At 55.1% G+C, this 16,599-nt stretch overlaps 1 protein-coding gene across 1 annotated transcript; it reads right to left on the reverse strand.

Annotated features, from left to right (window-relative positions):
* Window positions 1-957: 957 nt before the first annotated feature.
* GBA2 (glucosylceramidase beta 2) lies at window positions 958-16,594 on the reverse strand. The gene is made up of 17 exons (XM_030512708.1): window positions 16,198-16,594; window positions 13,112-13,203; window positions 12,800-12,915; window positions 12,486-12,704; window positions 10,660-10,899; window positions 10,122-10,224; window positions 8,423-8,576; window positions 8,026-8,151; window positions 7,740-7,924; window positions 7,291-7,395; window positions 6,541-6,648; window positions 5,985-6,136; window positions 5,730-5,836; window positions 5,432-5,574; window positions 5,014-5,129; window positions 2,013-2,204; window positions 958-1,926 (listed from the first exon to the last, which is right to left on the reverse strand). The coding sequence occupies exons 1-17, from the start codon at window positions 16,419-16,421 to the stop codon at window positions 1,699-1,701; spliced, it is 2,610 nt and encodes an 869-aa protein (XP_030368568.1). The 5' UTR covers window positions 16,422-16,594; the 3' UTR covers window positions 958-1,698.
* Window positions 16,595-16,599: the final 5 nt, after the last annotated feature.

Raw genomic sequence — 16,599 nt, forward strand, 5'->3', positions numbered from 1 at the left:
TTAGGGAGCATTGCTGATGGGCCACAGCAATCAAACCCAGCCTGGTCAGAGGCTGTGCTGGCTTGGGTACCTGTTTTTGCCCCTTGCCAGCTGGATCAGGACACCACCGTGTGCCAACGCCACACAAAAAGAGGTGGGCAGCCCAGGTGAGCAGCACCAGCATCCTGGCACTCCTGTGTTCCCCTCCCAGCCTTGCCACGGTGACCCTAAGGGTTAGCTGCGTGCTCTGCCATGGGAGGAGGATGCTGCCTGGTGCAGGGGGGCCGTATCCTGGAGAACCTGCCCTTTCCCGGATAACATTATTCCTCTGCTCAGACAGATGCAGAAACGCTCCCCTGCGGTGTGAAGAAAAGGCCATTTATCACCTGCTGGCAGCACAGGCCACCACAGCGATGCCCTGCCTGTACCAGCGCCCAGGGCAGGGCAAGAACAGGCACAGGGGCGAAGGGCAGGCTGCTTCCCACCCCAGCCCTCATGGCACTTATGATTCAGAGAGAGTGTTAGAGCAAAAAGCTCTTAAGTGGACAGAAAGAGCTTGTAACTAAACCTGGGTGCAGCGTTCTCTCCCCGCACCCTCAAAACCAGGGAGGTGCAGCCTTCAATCGCTGTCCTGGCACAGAAATGAGGAAAAGGAAGCAAGATGCCCAGCCCTGGCCAGAAGGAGAACATGACTTGGTCAAGGGCGAGCCCACACAGCCATTTCCAGGCAGCATGCTAAGCTCCTTGCCTTCCTCGGCCAAACAGGGAACACAGAAGAGGGCAGGTCCCACATGCCTTGCACATCTTGCTCCTGTCACCAATCCCCCACAAGAGCTAGCCTGCTAATTGTTTGCCCTCTCCAATTAACTGATTGTTGGCTCTCCCTATATCCCCAGCCCAGTAAGAAGAGATCTAACAATACAGGGTCTCCCTCATCAGCTTGCCCCCCTCCCAGCACAGAAGACACACACAAAGGAGACACAGCTGGAGAAATTTATTAAGAACTTAAATGATTCATCCCCTAAAACGTGCTCTGCTGCCTGCCCTAGCGCCAGCAGGGAGGGGGGGGGGCCGTGGTACCAGACCAGGACCTACTGCTGCTGCTGCTTGGGCTCGATTGTCACCGATTGTCACCAGCCAGGAAGCCAGGGCTCCCCTGCGGATTGCATCCGCCATGGGGCAGAGCCAGTCTTTATTTGCAGTGTCACACAAGTGATGAACAACTACAGCATCCACGTGCCGGCATGCACCAGTCCCATGTCCTCACACACACACACACACACACACACACACACACACACACACACGCATACATCCACACTTTTTGTTTTTTCTCTTCTATTTTCGCCCTGCAGACCACCTTACCCAGCCCACTGACTGCAGGAGAGAGGTCTCCTGTGCTCTGAGGCAAGGTACCAGCTCTGGTTGAGGATGGCTGGTGGGGCCTGCAGGCTGTCAGAGCCCTGAGCAATAGGGAAAGGGAGGCGCAGGCTCCAGCAGCGCGTCCTTATCCCACTCCTCTCCTTTTTAAGGAGACGTTACCTGCAGTTCTTGTCCCCCCTTGAGCTCAGTGTTAGTGATTGGAAGACCCCTGAGGTGAAGGACATGTAGCGGAGGTAGGGAAGGAAGACAGCAATGTGAGTATTATTGAAGAGGAGGAGGGAAGGGCCTCCCCCAGCCCTCCTGGTGAACCTGCTGCTCTGCCCAGTGCCACCGGACTCAAGGGTGGTTGGGGACCTGGGAGGGCTGTGCGGGTGCTGCTACCTGGCTGGCTCTGCGCTCCAGAGCCAGCTGCATGCTCCAGATGCTAAGGGGACGCATGTAAGCCAGCGAGCGGTAGACTTTCTTCTCCCGATAGGCCTCTGGTGTCTGGAAAGCCATCCCCAGCTGCTCCCAAACCGTCCGGTAGCAGCCTTCTGCTGTACAAAAGCCCTCTTCCACCAGCCCCTGCGGCAGAGGGAAGACGGGCATCAGCACATCCACGGAGCGCAAAGGAGATGGCATGTGCCAAGGGGCGCAGCATCACCACTCACCTCCTGGATCATGGTGGCAGCCAAGGCATAGACCACACCGATCCACACCTCGTTGGACTGCACGCTGGAGGTGTCGGGCTGCCCATTGGGTCTCATGCCATTCACTGCTCCCATGGTGCCACCAGCAAAGCTCATGACGTTCTTCTCAAAGATGGTCCTGAGGGCACTGACGATGTGACTCTTGGGGAAGACCTGGGTGGACAGAGAGGGGGCTTTGGGCTCAGTGTGCACACAGAGCCTGCAGGCTTGGGTCTCCAGGGAGGAGGGTTGAGCTTTGCATGAGAAAGAGGGTCAGCACTGCTCGCTGGGTAAATAGCCACATCAGGAAAATAACAAGAGGAAGTAAAAAGCCCTCTTTCCCCGAAAAGACAGGAAAAAGAGAAAAGACAGGAAAAGCACAGTTGCTCAATAGAAGAGACGCTGAACTTCATTCCACCCTCCTCCTGGGCAGGCTGACAGCTCAAACTCGTGTGTCTCAACACACAGCCTCTCACCTTCAGTCACTGGCCAAACACCTCCCACATCTCTCAGGGGATTGCTTTGGGGACCTGGTCAACCACACCATTCCCAGCGTGGGGACTAACCCCATCAGTTTAGGGTCACCATTGCTCACTTCTCAGGCTAATGACTGTTTAAGGCCCAGACTTTCTCTTGGCTGTTGTTTCAGCCCACCTGCACCAGATACAAAAGGCATTGCGACACCTACAAGAGATGGGACACCAGCCAGAAGTAGCCAAAGAATAGTCAGGGGTCATTGAGGCTGAAGGCACCTTCTTGCCAAAGGGAAAGATTAGGGTAAAGCCAGTCTGATGAGACCAGAATACATTGTGCAGCTGCAAAGTGAATGCTGTGGATACTGGCAGTTTTGTTTGGGTAAATGCTGGGAATTTTGGGGAAATAATGAAGAAAATTAAAAATTAAGCTTCAATTCAAGGAATAAAAAAAAAACCCAACCAAACAGGGCTTACATTCAAGTGATTTCAAAAGGACTTTAATCCTTCCGATTTTGTAACTGGGGGGTGATGCAAGTGTTTGTGGGCTGGACCGAGGGAAGTTTTACATGAGAGGAGCAGATGAAGAGATCAGACTAAAATGCACAGGACTCCTGATGGTTTTCTGTGTCTGGAAGGAGAGATCTGGAACTTTTGTTCCAAGTGAAAGTTGAGTCTTGTGAAAGGTCAGCAGTGCTTGCGGGATAAACAGCCATTTCAGGCTATTATCACGAGGAAGTAGAAACCTTCACCTTCTGATAAGGGACTAAAACCAAAACCAAAGCAGTAGTTCAACAAATTAAGGCCAAGAGCTCAAAACAATTATGAGAACAGACTGAAGTATCAAGCTGAGTAAGCTCTTGCCAAAAGATGAAAACAAAACAACCTCCATAAACTTAAAGAAAATGAAAATCAACCCAACCTGAGCATGAAAACACCTGACAGCTGAAAAAAAAAAAAAAATAGCAGAGGAGCAGGAACACAGCCAGGACTGCACTAAATTAAAAAGCCTCTGTGCATGACTGAAAGTAAATAAAGTTCTGCACTGCTTTCATTACTGCCAGTAAAATTAGGAAGTGTCAGTGCAGCAACAGTCACTTCCTTGGTGAGAAAAGGGAGGCTGAAGACTCAACGACGCTGCAACCAAAACGCTGGCTCCTCTCCACCCCACATTCACTTAACAAGAAAGCCATAACAAGAACATAATGAGAACATAACAAGAACATAACGAGAACATAACAAGAACTTGTGGTGTGACCAAGAGAAGGAGCAACGTCTCAGAGCAACTATGACATCTGTCTGTAAGACAGGGAAGAGTCAGGCAGCTCCAGCTCATCAGCACAAGCACCTTTCTTGCCAGTCTGGTGCTACCAGAACTAAGGGGAGCAAAAGGGGTGATGACACCAGGCAGGAGCTTGCCAACAGAGCCTGGGCAGCCCAACCAGGCAGCGTTGGTAGACTCAAAAGAAAGGCAGCAGGTCCCTTCTATCTATGCTGAAGTGATGCATCCAACAGTCATTTTTTCCCCTGGTGTGGCTCTGGAGATAATTACAGAATGGTTATGCTGGAAAAGACTAGTTCCAACTAGGTTACCCAAGTTAATTTGATCTGATTTCTTTCCATCTAAGCCCACATGTTGTTGGGGAGCAAGAATCAGCAGAAGGGGTTGGTGTGAAGCAGCCATCTCTGGCAGAAACTGGCTTTTCTTACTCTGTATTTCATTAGAATTGTACACGCATCAAGAGTGTATTAATGAGGTTACGACCAGGAGCGTTGCCAGCCAGGCAGGGTATCAAAATACATAGGAAAAAAGCCCTCGATAGCCATGGTAACAGAAGAGCGAGTAGTTTACCAGTCCCACCTCCAGTGAACTCAAAGCTCAACAGGCAGCAGAGAAACAGTGCCACCTTCAGTTAACAGCAGTCTGAGGCTATGGAAACGCAAAGCGAGATCTTCGGGCTGAAGCAGGTTCAATGTTTGCCCCCAAGAGGGATGTTTGGGTATTACTGCATGAGCTCTGGGACAGATTCTGCCTGCAGCCCCAATTCCCATGCTGAAGAGAACCACACTGGGATAAATGCACTTCCCAGCTCTGTTCCGGGTGTTGCAGCACCAGCAGCTGCTCTTGCCATCCGATCAGACAAGAGGAGTCTTCAGCCAACTCTTCTCCTCCGCGCAAACAGACTTTAGGGACCCAAATAAGCCTTAGTTCCCTAGGATATTAATTTAGGAATCTGAACTGGGCAGCAAATAACATATAGGAAGTTTCATACGCTTTTTCCTCCTGTTTTTATACAAATAGCACCTTGCCAGGAGCAAACCCCAGTGGGACCTTCCTCTCCATGAGCAGATTTTGGTTTAAGGCAGGTTGAACCCAATGTGCATCCAACAGCCTCCACACATCTGGAGTGAGACTCCCACACCAACCCATAACACATAACCCACCCCACAGTGCTGCTGCTGTAGGTCCCATCTCAGCCCAACCCACACCAGGCTGCCCCTTCTCCTACCTCAAATTCCCCTTGGTCCAGGCCACAAGCCCCAAGAAACCACTGCCCAGCACACTGGTCTGACATGATGCTGTCGGAAGAGCCTCTCCCGCTGCTGTCATAGTTGTAGTATTTCCCTGGAAAAGGCAGGAAGCAGTTTAAAATCAATAGTTTAGCACCTCAGCTTGTGTGCTGTCCCTACACTCCTCCCTGAGGACAGCAGGTTTTTCCAGAAGGCTCTTTTCTCCTTCCTTTCCCAGGCCATCATACCCTCTCTGTTCCCTCCCTGGTACCAGCTCCTTCCCCTTCACTTGCAGTGATGGCATCTCCCCTCCTTCCCCCAAGGAAGGAGGCTCTTCCCCTGCAAGGCTCTGTGACCCAAGGAGGAGCCACCCCTTCCCAAGGGATGCATGGCCAGTGAAGGTGGTTCCCCACTCACCATTCCAGAGCAACCTCTCAAACGCCTCTTTGCCCTTGTTCAGGATGTCCGTGTATTTCTGCTGGATCTTGGCATCCCCAAGCACCTCTGCCATCTTGCACATCATGCAGACTGCTGCCAGCCACAGCCCACCACAGTAGGCACTGCCAGAGCCAAAGGAGAGAACCATCAGCAACGTGTGACACTTCATGGGTTGTGCAGAGCTCCCACAACAAATGGGGACCACAGTCCCAGCTCTGAGATACCTCCCCCCGCCACAGGTCCCATCTCCAACCCTTCACCCGGCTCTGTTGCTCACCTGGCTCCATTTACCACCCATGCATCGTACGTCTGGTCAGCAAAGCCACCGTTTTCAATGAGCCCATCATTATCTGTGTCAAACTTCAGCTCTGACTCCATGACAGTCTGCAGGAGAGGCAGGAGATTGTCACGCAGCCTCTGAATCCTGGCAGCCCCTAACGCTCTGCTCAGGAGCATCCATCCTCTCAGGATGCCGCATGGCTCCCAAGGGAAGTGTGGAAGGGTAATGCTCCATGGTGTGATCTCCCCATACCTGGCAGACTGGCCACATGTCCCGCAGGTACATGGAGTCCTGTGTCAGGTAGTAGTCACGGTACACTTGCAGCACGAACTTGAGGTTGAGGTCCTTCCAGTCAGCCGTGTCGTGTATCAGGTAGGCATTGATACGCTGCCACGGCTCGTCATCTAAGCAGGGACAGAGCAGATGCAGCAGGGCAGTAAGCAGTGAACATCCCCTCATCTGCCAAGGAGCAAGGTCCCAAGGGTGCTGTGATACATCAGCACTAAAACAACATGTTGCATCCTGTGCCATCTCTATCGAGAGCAGCCTTCTTGCTACAGCTCAGCTTCCCCCCCATCTCCCTTGTACGAGCTCCATACAGCATGGTCTTTAACACCACCCCAAACCACCCAAGCTTTTCATTCACTGAAACCAAACTGTATTCCACGCACTAAGTCCTTTTAAGTCCTTTCCAACCCTAACTATTCTATGATTCACTATACCTCTTTCCCCCAGCTTGGGAATTTACTACGCCAAGAGAGTTGTGCGAGCAGCCCTGCGCTCCATCCGCCCCATCCAGACCCCTCACCTGGGTCCCCGACGTCATGTGGCACCACGTTCTTCTGCTTCACCTGGGCTGTCTGACCACACATCAAGTACTGGCGGAGCTGGACATCCTCATTCATCACCATGACAGCTGGAGTGGACACAGAGCAAGACATGAGAAAGGCAGCAGGCACTGTAGCAAGCTCCAAGCACAGGCAGGGCCACCAGCACCAAGCTGCCTTTTGGGGCAAGATCAAGCCCACAAGATCACAGCCCTCTGCAAGAGGCTGAGAGGACACCAGGCTGCCCCCAGTCTCCCCATGGCAGGTGATACGTGACTGTCACCTGCTATGAGGAGGTGTCACAGCAAAGTGGTGGCAGCACCCAGGGCTCGGAGGGAAGTCCAGTGGGTTCAGCCCTCCCACAGCCCAGCAAAGAGCTGTGCTCCACCACTGGTTGGGCCGCTGCCAAGCAGCCTCCAAGCCCTCCCAAAGCATCGGGGTCTGCGAACAGCTCCATGCTTCTCCTCTGCAAGGGGCATGGAAAGAGATGGTCAGACCAGGGACTCCTCCTGTGCACCCCATGTGCAGCAAAAGGCATCCCAGTGGTGGGCAGAGACACACTGAGGCAGCAACACTGGGGGTTTGCAAGTGCTGGGCCCAGCAGAGGAGCTGGAGGAGGGTGCTGTCTCCACAGCACAGATTTCTGTGGCAGATGCTGTCCCAAATCCTCCATCTCCTCCCTAAATGAAGACATCAGCATGCATCAAGCCAGGGTCTGATGGGTCACTCACCAATGTCATACTGCAGGCTGATCTGCAGCTTGGGCCACAGCATGACGAGAGCAAAGGAGGCGTAGAAGTGGACATCGTAGGTGTTGTACATCCGGTACTCCTGGCCTGGAAGGATCAGGGAGATGGTGAGGGATGGGAGACCTGCCACAGGGAGAGGAAAGTAGGGGCAGGTCCTTCCTTTCACATGGTGCAGGCGTGTGGGCTCTTTCCCAGCACAGGCAGGGGCTCCTGTTAGAAGTGGGGTTTTATTCCCCAGATACAGTGGGTCTGGATAAGACTTTACGCTATATCCTACAGGGCTTGGTCCTTCAAGGGTTTTTGCTGGAAGCAGTGCTGCCCTCTCCCTATCAGAGCGTGAAAAGCATCCCCACAGCAGCTTAAGAACGCCTGTCGACACCAACAGGGAGGGAGGTGGAGTTGGGACCAACCATTAAGTCCCTGCAAGTTACCTTCCAAATAAGCAAACCTTCCGTACTCCCGCAGCACAGGGAGGAGGTGGGAGAGGCCAGCCGCCGCCTGGCCCCGCAGGTCCTCGTCACAGCAGTCTGGGGGCAATTCCACCCAGATGGTCCCCCCGTCCGTCACGAAGTACAACTCGTTGAAGAGGGCTGACTTGTACCAGGAAGGCAGTTGGCTGCAGGCAAGAGGGAAACTCAGCCACAGCGGCTGAGGGGTGATGCTCGTGCTCTCACCAGCCCCAGGAGGGCACCGGGAAGGTGGTCTCATCCAGCCTACCTGTTCTCCAGGATGGGATTCTGCCACGCTTCGATCTTCCTCTCCCATTCCTCGTAGTGTGTCAAGGCGTAGTGCGACAGAGCGGGAGCGGCATCGCCTCCACTGCCAAAAAACCGGGTGTAGCGCCTGCCGAGCAGGGCTTTGGTGAGTATGGCATGGCATCAGGCTGAGAAGAGCCCAGCCGGCCACACGAGAGGGGCTGGACTATAGTGAAAAGCAGGATAATGTGACTGCTAGTGCAGGGGCACTGAGGAGCAGGGGCTGGGGAGGGGGTCCCCTCTGTTAGCTGGCAAGGAATGGGCGGCACGAAGCTCCCCAGGGAGCACTCAAGCCCAAGAGGCAGGAAGAAGGAGGCTCTGGGACACAAGACGAGCTCCACTGGACACAACCCACCCACCTGAGGTGCAGCTTCTCCTTGGAGCCGAAGCGAATGCAGGGCATGTCCCAGGCCAGGGCCATCTCCAGTGTCCTGTGTCCCCGGGCGGGCACTGTGCAGCTGGCACACACTGCTGCTGCTGTCAGCTCCCCCTTCTCTGTCAGGCTGCTCTTACCTGACAGGAGAAAAACAGCAGTAAAAGGTATCCACAAGCAACCAAGGAAGCCTTATGGACAGGGCTGGGGGTAACTGACGCTCCAATGCATTCCAATGGGAATGAGACTAGTGTGAGGCACCCCTGCGCATAGCAGGGGGATGGAACTAGATGAACTTAACGTCCTTTCCAATCCAAACTATTCCATGATTCTACGTTCTGGCCCCCTTGCAACCTGGATGATACATCCTCAGGGTTTCAAGGGATGACATTACTACATAGCATAACAGACTCAACCAGGTTGGAAAAGACACTTTATGATCATCAAGTCCAACTGCCCCCGCCAGGCCTGCCAAGTCCACCACTAAACCATGTCACTAAGGCCCTCATCTGCATGTTTTCTTGAACACTTCCAGGGATGGTGATGCGAGTTAACTGCTTTTTGCAAGCAGGAAAAAAATACCTGCCATGGGCGGAGAGGTTAAAAGAAGTGAGTCATCAAAGCAGAGGAACAAATCAGGCAGGAAAAGCCACTGGGCACAAGTGGAAGGGACAGAGCATCCCATGACTTTGTAACTGCGCTGCACTCAGAGGCGCTGTGACTTTCTAGTGACAAATCATCATTTCCAGGCTTTCTGCATGGTGCTTGGACTGTGCCCGTGTTTACAGAAAGCCCTGAGGCAGCTGGATAATTATACGCTGGCTCTGACATGTGTACCAGGTAAACTCATTATAGCAACAATTTTAACAGAAGCACAGATCCTGACTACGATAATGCTTGGCATGCGTGATGGAAAACCACACTCCAATAGCCTGGAGAACTCCGAGTGCATCTAGGCAGGAAACTTAGTTTTCCGGAAATATTTATGTAAGCACCTTATTTACATAATTTAGGCTTCAAGGAATCTCGCAGAGGCCCAGTGCCATGATCACTAGTTTGTCAGCATTATCCTTGTTCAGAAGCTGGCAGAGGCATTAGGCAAATGGTCACAATGAGAGGTTAGCAGCAAGGGGTGGGAGATGCCACCCTGCTTCAAGGCTTCTGCCCAGGGAGCAAGCAGACAACTGGGGATGATGCAGAAGTATCAAAGGAATACCAGAGGCCTCCAGGAAGCTGATATAGTAACAAAAGGACAGCAAGCGATGGCAGCACCAAACCCCAAAGACTGCTAAACTGCCTGTTAGAACAAATCTAATAGGGCCTAGCTCACAGATGTGGCAATGAGAAGTGAGGGAAGGCAGCCAGGCATCACCCTGGCTACTCAGCAGAAACATCGACTCAGTGTGCAACCCTACACAGACTAACAAAACACTGGCACATGCAATTAACATGGCCCCATACTGGCGTAAACAGCTTTTTGGGAACCAGAACAAGGACAGCATGATATGTTATGGGAAATCTGGATACAGCCTACAGCTGGGAATGAGCCACAGCGTAACTGAGGGCTTTTAGTGATGGCACCGAGGTGGCTACAGGAGGGAAATCCACCTTTGCTTGGGTGCCCTGTGAGCAGCGTGGCCACCCGCTCCCCCTGCACCTATCCCGCAGAGGACAGAGGGACTCACCAGGGGGTGACTCCAGCCTGCCATCATGCAGGAGGTCCTGCCACACCTCTCTGCCTGATCCCGCTGGATTGAATGCCGTGAGGTGCGTGACTCCCGTGCCAGCCTGAGGAAGGGAAGAGCATCATTAGGAACTGGTACTTCTGAGGGGCAGATGCATGTCTGCCCCCTCCAGCAACGCTGGGACACCACACTCGCTCCTCACGTGCTGCCCAGCAATGCTAACTCCAAACCTACTCGCCCTGCAAGCTTCACCTATAGAGAAGCTTCTCTGGTCAACCCGCGCCAGGGCCTCACCACCCTCACAAGGAAGAGCTTCTTCCTAATCTTAAACCTTCCCTATGTCTCTCCTGGCACCCACCCACAAAGAGGGTGCCCTCAGGGACATCACGTCCCCACTCCAGCTCCAGCAGTCAAGCAAGCACTGAGGGTGGGTGCCAAACCCAACCTATTGCACACCCATCCCACACCAGCCCCCCATTTTCAGTAGGGCTGTACAACCCCCCGAGCAGGAGCCACACCACCATTGCCAGCCCTTTACCTTCTCCCGGGCGGAGATGGCGAGGGTGAAGGGGTTCACACGCGTGCAGTGGTGCAGCAGGACGCCAGCAACCCGCTCGCCCTCCTTCTCGAGGGCAAAGGGCTCGTTCCAGTGCCCTCCGCTCTCGTCGTCCTTTGCTCCCATGCCGTTCTGCATGCTGAACATGATGGAGACGTCCACGTCCTCGTCCCTCCCATTCTCCACCTCCCAGATGAAGACTCCCACAGGCAGGCTGGAGTCCTGGCAGGGACAGACAATGCTATGTATAGGGCTGCTGCTTCATGGTTAGCTGCTGGAGCATCACTTCTCCCACTGCTAGGGAGACCACACAGGATACAGCAAGGAACAACTCAGTCTCGGAGCCCATTGCCAAGATGGGGAGCAGCAATGGGAACAGAGGAATGGCAGGGGTGGGATATACAAAACCCAGATCACAAGCCCCGAGCTAGCAAGCCCCACACGGGGCAATACACAGATGGAAAGCAGCGTTCAATGCTCAGACAGGTATCTCACCACTCATCTGCTAAACAGGTTGATACAGGCTCACGTGCTTTGCTGGGGTAAGAGGAAGGTCAGGCATGTCAGCAGCACAGCTTCCCACCCTCGCCTGGGGCTGGGAATGAGCAGGAGTGCCGAGGCATCCCTTGCTGCCATCCCGAGCTCCCACATTGCTGTGGGGGTTCCTCCTGCCTGAGAGCACAGGGAAGTGTTGGGGAAGCCCAGCCGGGAAAGCCCTGCTAATAAGCAGTTCTTCCCTTGGGCACGGCAGGCAAAAGCCAGCTAAAGCACTCTGAGGAACACCCAGCTGACAAACCAACCCATGAGTACAGGCTGAGGGTTTCCCAAAGCGCTACCACCGGATCCTCTGGGCAGGAAGGTCACAGCTCTGGACCCGCCATTCCGGGTGGACTGGAGTTGGGATGGTCACAGGAAACAACCAAAGGCAGGAAACAAGCAGTACAAAGAGTCAAAGCACAGTTCAGAGGGCAAAGGAGCAGCTGCCAGAGATAAGCACAAGGACACAGGGATAACCCTTTCAGCACCAACTGGCCCAGGAGGGGAAAAGCCTTCCAGGGTTCTACCGGGCAGCTGGTGCTAGGACAGGGCCTTAGGGCAGAAGAGACCAGGCTGGGAAAGAACATTAACAAGATGGCAAGCCTGTTGTCTTCAGGTAATGCTAAGCTGGGCAGGAGGGACAAGGAAAAACTCTGCTGCAGCATTGCCTGAAGCACAAGCAACTTTCAGGGGTCAAAAATTCACCACTCCAAGCCTCTGCTACCAAAACACATCAATCACACAGTATAATCCTGTCTCTGCTGTGCTAATCGCAAATTGGTTTGGGTTGGAAGAGACCTTAAAGCTCATCCAGTTCCAACCCCCTGCCATGGGCAGGGACACCTTCGACTAGAGCAGGTTGCTCCAAGCCCCTGTGTCCAACCTGGCCTTGAACACTGCCAGGGATGGGGCAGCCACAGCTTCTCTGGGCACCCTGTGCCAGCGCCTCAGCACCCTCACAGGGAAGAGCTTCTTCATAATGTCTAATCTTAAATCTTCCCTCTGTCAGGTTAAAGCCATTCCCCTTGTCTTGTCACTACACGCCCTCGCAAAACATCCCTCTCCAGATTTCTTGCAGCCACCTTTACGCACTGGAAGGCTGTTACAAGGCCCCCAGAGCCTTCTCTTCTCCAGGCTTTCCCTTTTGCATGCAGGCAGCTCTGCCACATCCCAGCCAACCTGCTTCATGAAAGCCATGCTGCAGCAGTGCTGTGTGACCCAGTGCTCCCATGGGACAGGTTGCAACCTGCATGGAGCCACCATCTCCTTACCTCATAGTCATGGGGGATCACGGGAGAGACCTGGCGGCAAGTGAGCACCACGTTTTGCCCCGGGAGCTCATAGACCATCCAGGCACGAGGGTACAGGGCATGGTAGAAGGCGTAGTGGCCACAGTACCCCCAGTTCCAGCCCTGCAGAGTGCTGGGTTTCTCTATGGACAAGACCTGCTGGTAAATCGTCTGCCCCTTGCAACGCAGGCACACCGTGAACTGGGGAGGAAAAACGCATGTGAAGGGGTGAGATGAGCCCACGAGCAGATGCCTCAACCACCCAACGCACTCCTCGCAGACCTTGCTGCGCCTACCTGGTCAGCGATGACCGTCCCATAGTGATAAAGGCCAGGGTTCAGCTGCCAGCGGCAGAACTCTCCCCGCCAGCCACGGGTGATGGTGCCTCCTCCAATCCCGCCCAGCGGGCAGCCTGGCAAAGACACCAGAAATCAGCACCCCAGATCCTCCCCATGGTGGGATCTGGCTCAAGGAACCCCACTGCCCACACCCCAGAAGCTCCTTGTCCCACTTCCCCCCCTTCCAACACGTTGACAGCCCCATGCGAATCCCTGCCCACCCTGCATGTTGGGCACTGCACCACACCAAGGCCCATACTGGAGGCTGACCATAGATCTGCTGCAGAGGAACAGCACACAAGAGGTCAATGAAGGCGGATTTCTTCTCTACGCGGGTCTTCTTGTACCACCACCTGAAGTATCTGTAAGGGAAAGGCAGGTATGAAGGAAGATGGGAGCATGGGTAACTGTCCCTTCAGTGTCGCTGCACAGGATGTGACCAGCACATGCTGCAGCTAGCCCTCTGGTAGAGATGTACAATAGGAACCTGTGTCCTAGGGCACATGCGGTGGCAGCCCTGCCATCCATCTGCACCATGTATCAGTCAGCAGACATGAGCAGGCAGAGCAAGGACACAGCATGGAAACAGAGCACTCCGACAGCACAGAACAGAGCTCCCAGCTCATGTAGGGCTACGAGCCTTTCCATGAGGAAGCCAGAATGCACACAAGGACCACCACCTCCATACCTGGTAGGGCATATCCTTGCTTAAGGAAAGCCTGAGAGCAGAAGCACAAGTCTGGAGAAGCCATATGCTGTTCCAGAGGCACGAACCTGACTCTTTCACCTCCATGTCCCCATGGTCAGAGAGCACCGTGCCAGCGCCACATCCCTGGGCGCAGAGAGCACAGGGCAGCCTTGCCCCGGAGGAGGCAATGCTGTCTGCCTGCAGACTCACCTCTGCTCGCACACCAGCTGCACAGCCAGGCACTGCCCAGCAGAGAATTCCTCACCCAAAGGCCTGGGAATCCAGAGACACCCGAACAGGGGCACACCTGAGCCTGGGTGTGCCGGCACCACTGCGGGCAAGAGGAGCCGGGCTGGGCTCCGAGTTGGCGCTCGTAAAGGACTGGCTTTGGCTAATGAAGCGCCCCGAGTTAAATCTTCCTCGGGGAGGCAATTAGCATAAGGAAAACAGCTACGAGACCAGAAGAGGCTGATGAGCTTCCCACAGCGAGCAGACAGGCAAGACCCAACCAGTGGTTACATGGCCCTGGATGCCAAGCAGGGGCATGAGAGCCCTACAATGGGCAACGTCCCCAAGCTATCTGCAGGCACTGATGCCATAGTGTTGAGATGGGAACCCAAGCGGGAGCCTGTCCCATCCCAATGGCTGGTGGGATGCTAGTGATGGGCAATGGGTGAGCACTAATCTGCAAGGCATGGACCCCCAGGAGCAAAGGGGTTCTTCCACAACACCTCTCCTCGTCCACACTCCTCCCCAAGAAAAAACAACCACACAGTGGCCGCTGGACTTTAACGTTTACTCATTAATACCAAAGGTCCCCAGATCCCTCTCAGGGTGATGTTTTTCACATTGCAGTCATTTCTCCATTCCTACACCTCCATGTCTGCCTGTTTAAAGACATTTTGCCTGCAGAGGTCGAGGGCACCACGAGAACCAGCCCGTCCTACACAACCAACCATCAATGGAAATAGCCTGCTGCTATCTCCAAGCTACATCTGCTTGCAACTGCTCTTCTCCCAGCCGAGACAGCCCTGGCTTTAGGCTGCCGAGGCGAGGTTTTGGCAGCGTGCTCTCTCTCAAGGAAATGATTTCACTTCTTTGTCTTGTTAACCTAGAACCAAAGAACCAACCCAGCTGCTTCCCCAGCAGGTTTCTGGTGATAGGAAACAAGGTGCCCATGCAGAACAGTTGCAGCACGGCATCCCGGCTCCCTGCAAAGGAGGTGACAGAGGGATTTCAAGAGCAGGTTTCCCATGAGCATGCAGCAGGAGAGATTTGGGATTAACAGCCAGCCGCTGCCTGAGCTGCTTTGCCATCTCAATAGCAGACTGTTCCCCCGCCAGCTTCTCGCAACACTGCGCAAGCCAAGAGGAGAAAGGTGGCCGATGCCCAATTGCTGGCTGCTAACAGGTCCGCCAGGGCTGCAGAATAACCAGGAGAAAGTCTTCGTGTTCTGCAGCTCCCAAGCTCCCTGCCAAGGCCGGAGGGCATTTCTTTCCCTTCAAACTAACTCCCAGTGGAATTAAAACATGCCTGTGCATTACCTAACTACTCCAGATCCATGCCGTGACCCCCCGCCATGGCACACCAGCCACCTCTGCAGAAACCTGGAGCGTCTCTGCAAGGAGCGTTCGTTCTGCACAAGTGTTTCGAGACGACAACCAAACCACCTCCTGAATTTGTAAGGGAAGAGGCAGCAGTTCTTGCTTTTGAACCTTAAAACCTTTTTGTAGGGCTGATACAAGCTATTTCTATCCTGGAACCCCGAAGCTGTTGCGGGGGCAATCACCCCCATTTCACTGCTCACCCTACCAGAACTTCACGCTTTCCCACACGCTCAGCTCAAACCAACCCGCAGCGGCAGCTTTTCCAGCAGCGTTTATCTCCCAGGCATGACCCATGCTCTCCTTTCCCTGGTGCCCAGGCTTGTGCCAGGATGTCTCAGGTCACCCCGAAGCAGTCCCTTATCTGCCCCTTTATGAGGCTTTGCAGAAACCAGCTTTGCAAGCAGCAACTTCCAAGGACATCGAGCAGGAAGGGGGAAAAAGAAGCAGCTTAGAAAATGGAGGCAGGAGATACAAAGACAGCACCAGGAAATAAATCACACCATCACCGGCTTCCATGCTCAGCGCGATGGGTGTGCGAACACCCCCAGCAGCCGCTCGAAAGGTTTAAACGACACTGCTGGTTCCCACGCGCCTTTCTCCTGCTTACTTTCAGGTCACCCTAACGCAAAGTCGGGAGATGCCCCCATTCCCGAGCCTCCTACAGCGCGCAGCCTCTCGAAATGCTCCCAATTAACCCCGAGCTTCATCTGCATCTGCCCAAAAGTGCTTTATGCCAGGAGCTGAGCACCGGGCGCTGCTCGGGGTGATGCGGCACCAGCAGCGAGCCTCAAGGGGCAGAGATGGTGGGGTATCCCCCCACTCCAACCTATGTCCCAAGCCCTCTTGCTCGGTTTGGGGGAGCCCCAAAGTGCGTCCCGGTCTGTGAGCGCTGGCGCCAGGCAGCCGCGGGGGTGCCGGCAGCCCGCGCCCTTCCGTGGTGCGCCGTACTCTGCCCTCTGTCCAGCGGGGCACCGCCGGTGCGAGCCTCCCGCAGCACCGCGGGGCTCCCGCAGCAGCCCGCTCCCGGTCCCCGTCTCAGTCTCCCCCCCGCCTCCCCGTACCGTAAGCTGAGTCCGACGTGCCGCAGGACATCGCGGAACGACACATCGCCGGCACCGTAGGGTTGCCACGGCTCCTCGAAGCGGTGCGCCAGGCAGACCCGCCAGCCCGCCGCCGCCACGCCGCGGCCCCGCGCCGTCCCCTCATACCGCCGCTCCAGCGGGGCCGGCGCCGCCATCGCCGTCCCCTCGAACCGCCGGTCCAGCGGGGCCGCCGCCGCTGCCATCGTCACCGTTCCCCCCCCGGGCCGTGCGCGCCCTCTTCACCGCGCTCTGCCCGCCCCGGCCCCGCCCCGCCCGGCCCGGCCCGGCCCGGCCCCGGCCCCGGCCCCGGCCCGCCCGCGCCCCCGGGCCACGGCGCCTCCGAGCGCGTCCGGAAACCCGGCCCCGCCCCGACTGCGATCC

This window comes from Strigops habroptila, chromosome Z, assembly GCF_004027225.2.
Source record: "Strigops habroptila isolate Jane chromosome Z, bStrHab1.2.pri, whole genome shotgun sequence".
NCBI classification, from domain to species: Eukaryota; Metazoa; Chordata; class Aves; order Psittaciformes; family Psittacidae; genus Strigops; species Strigops habroptila.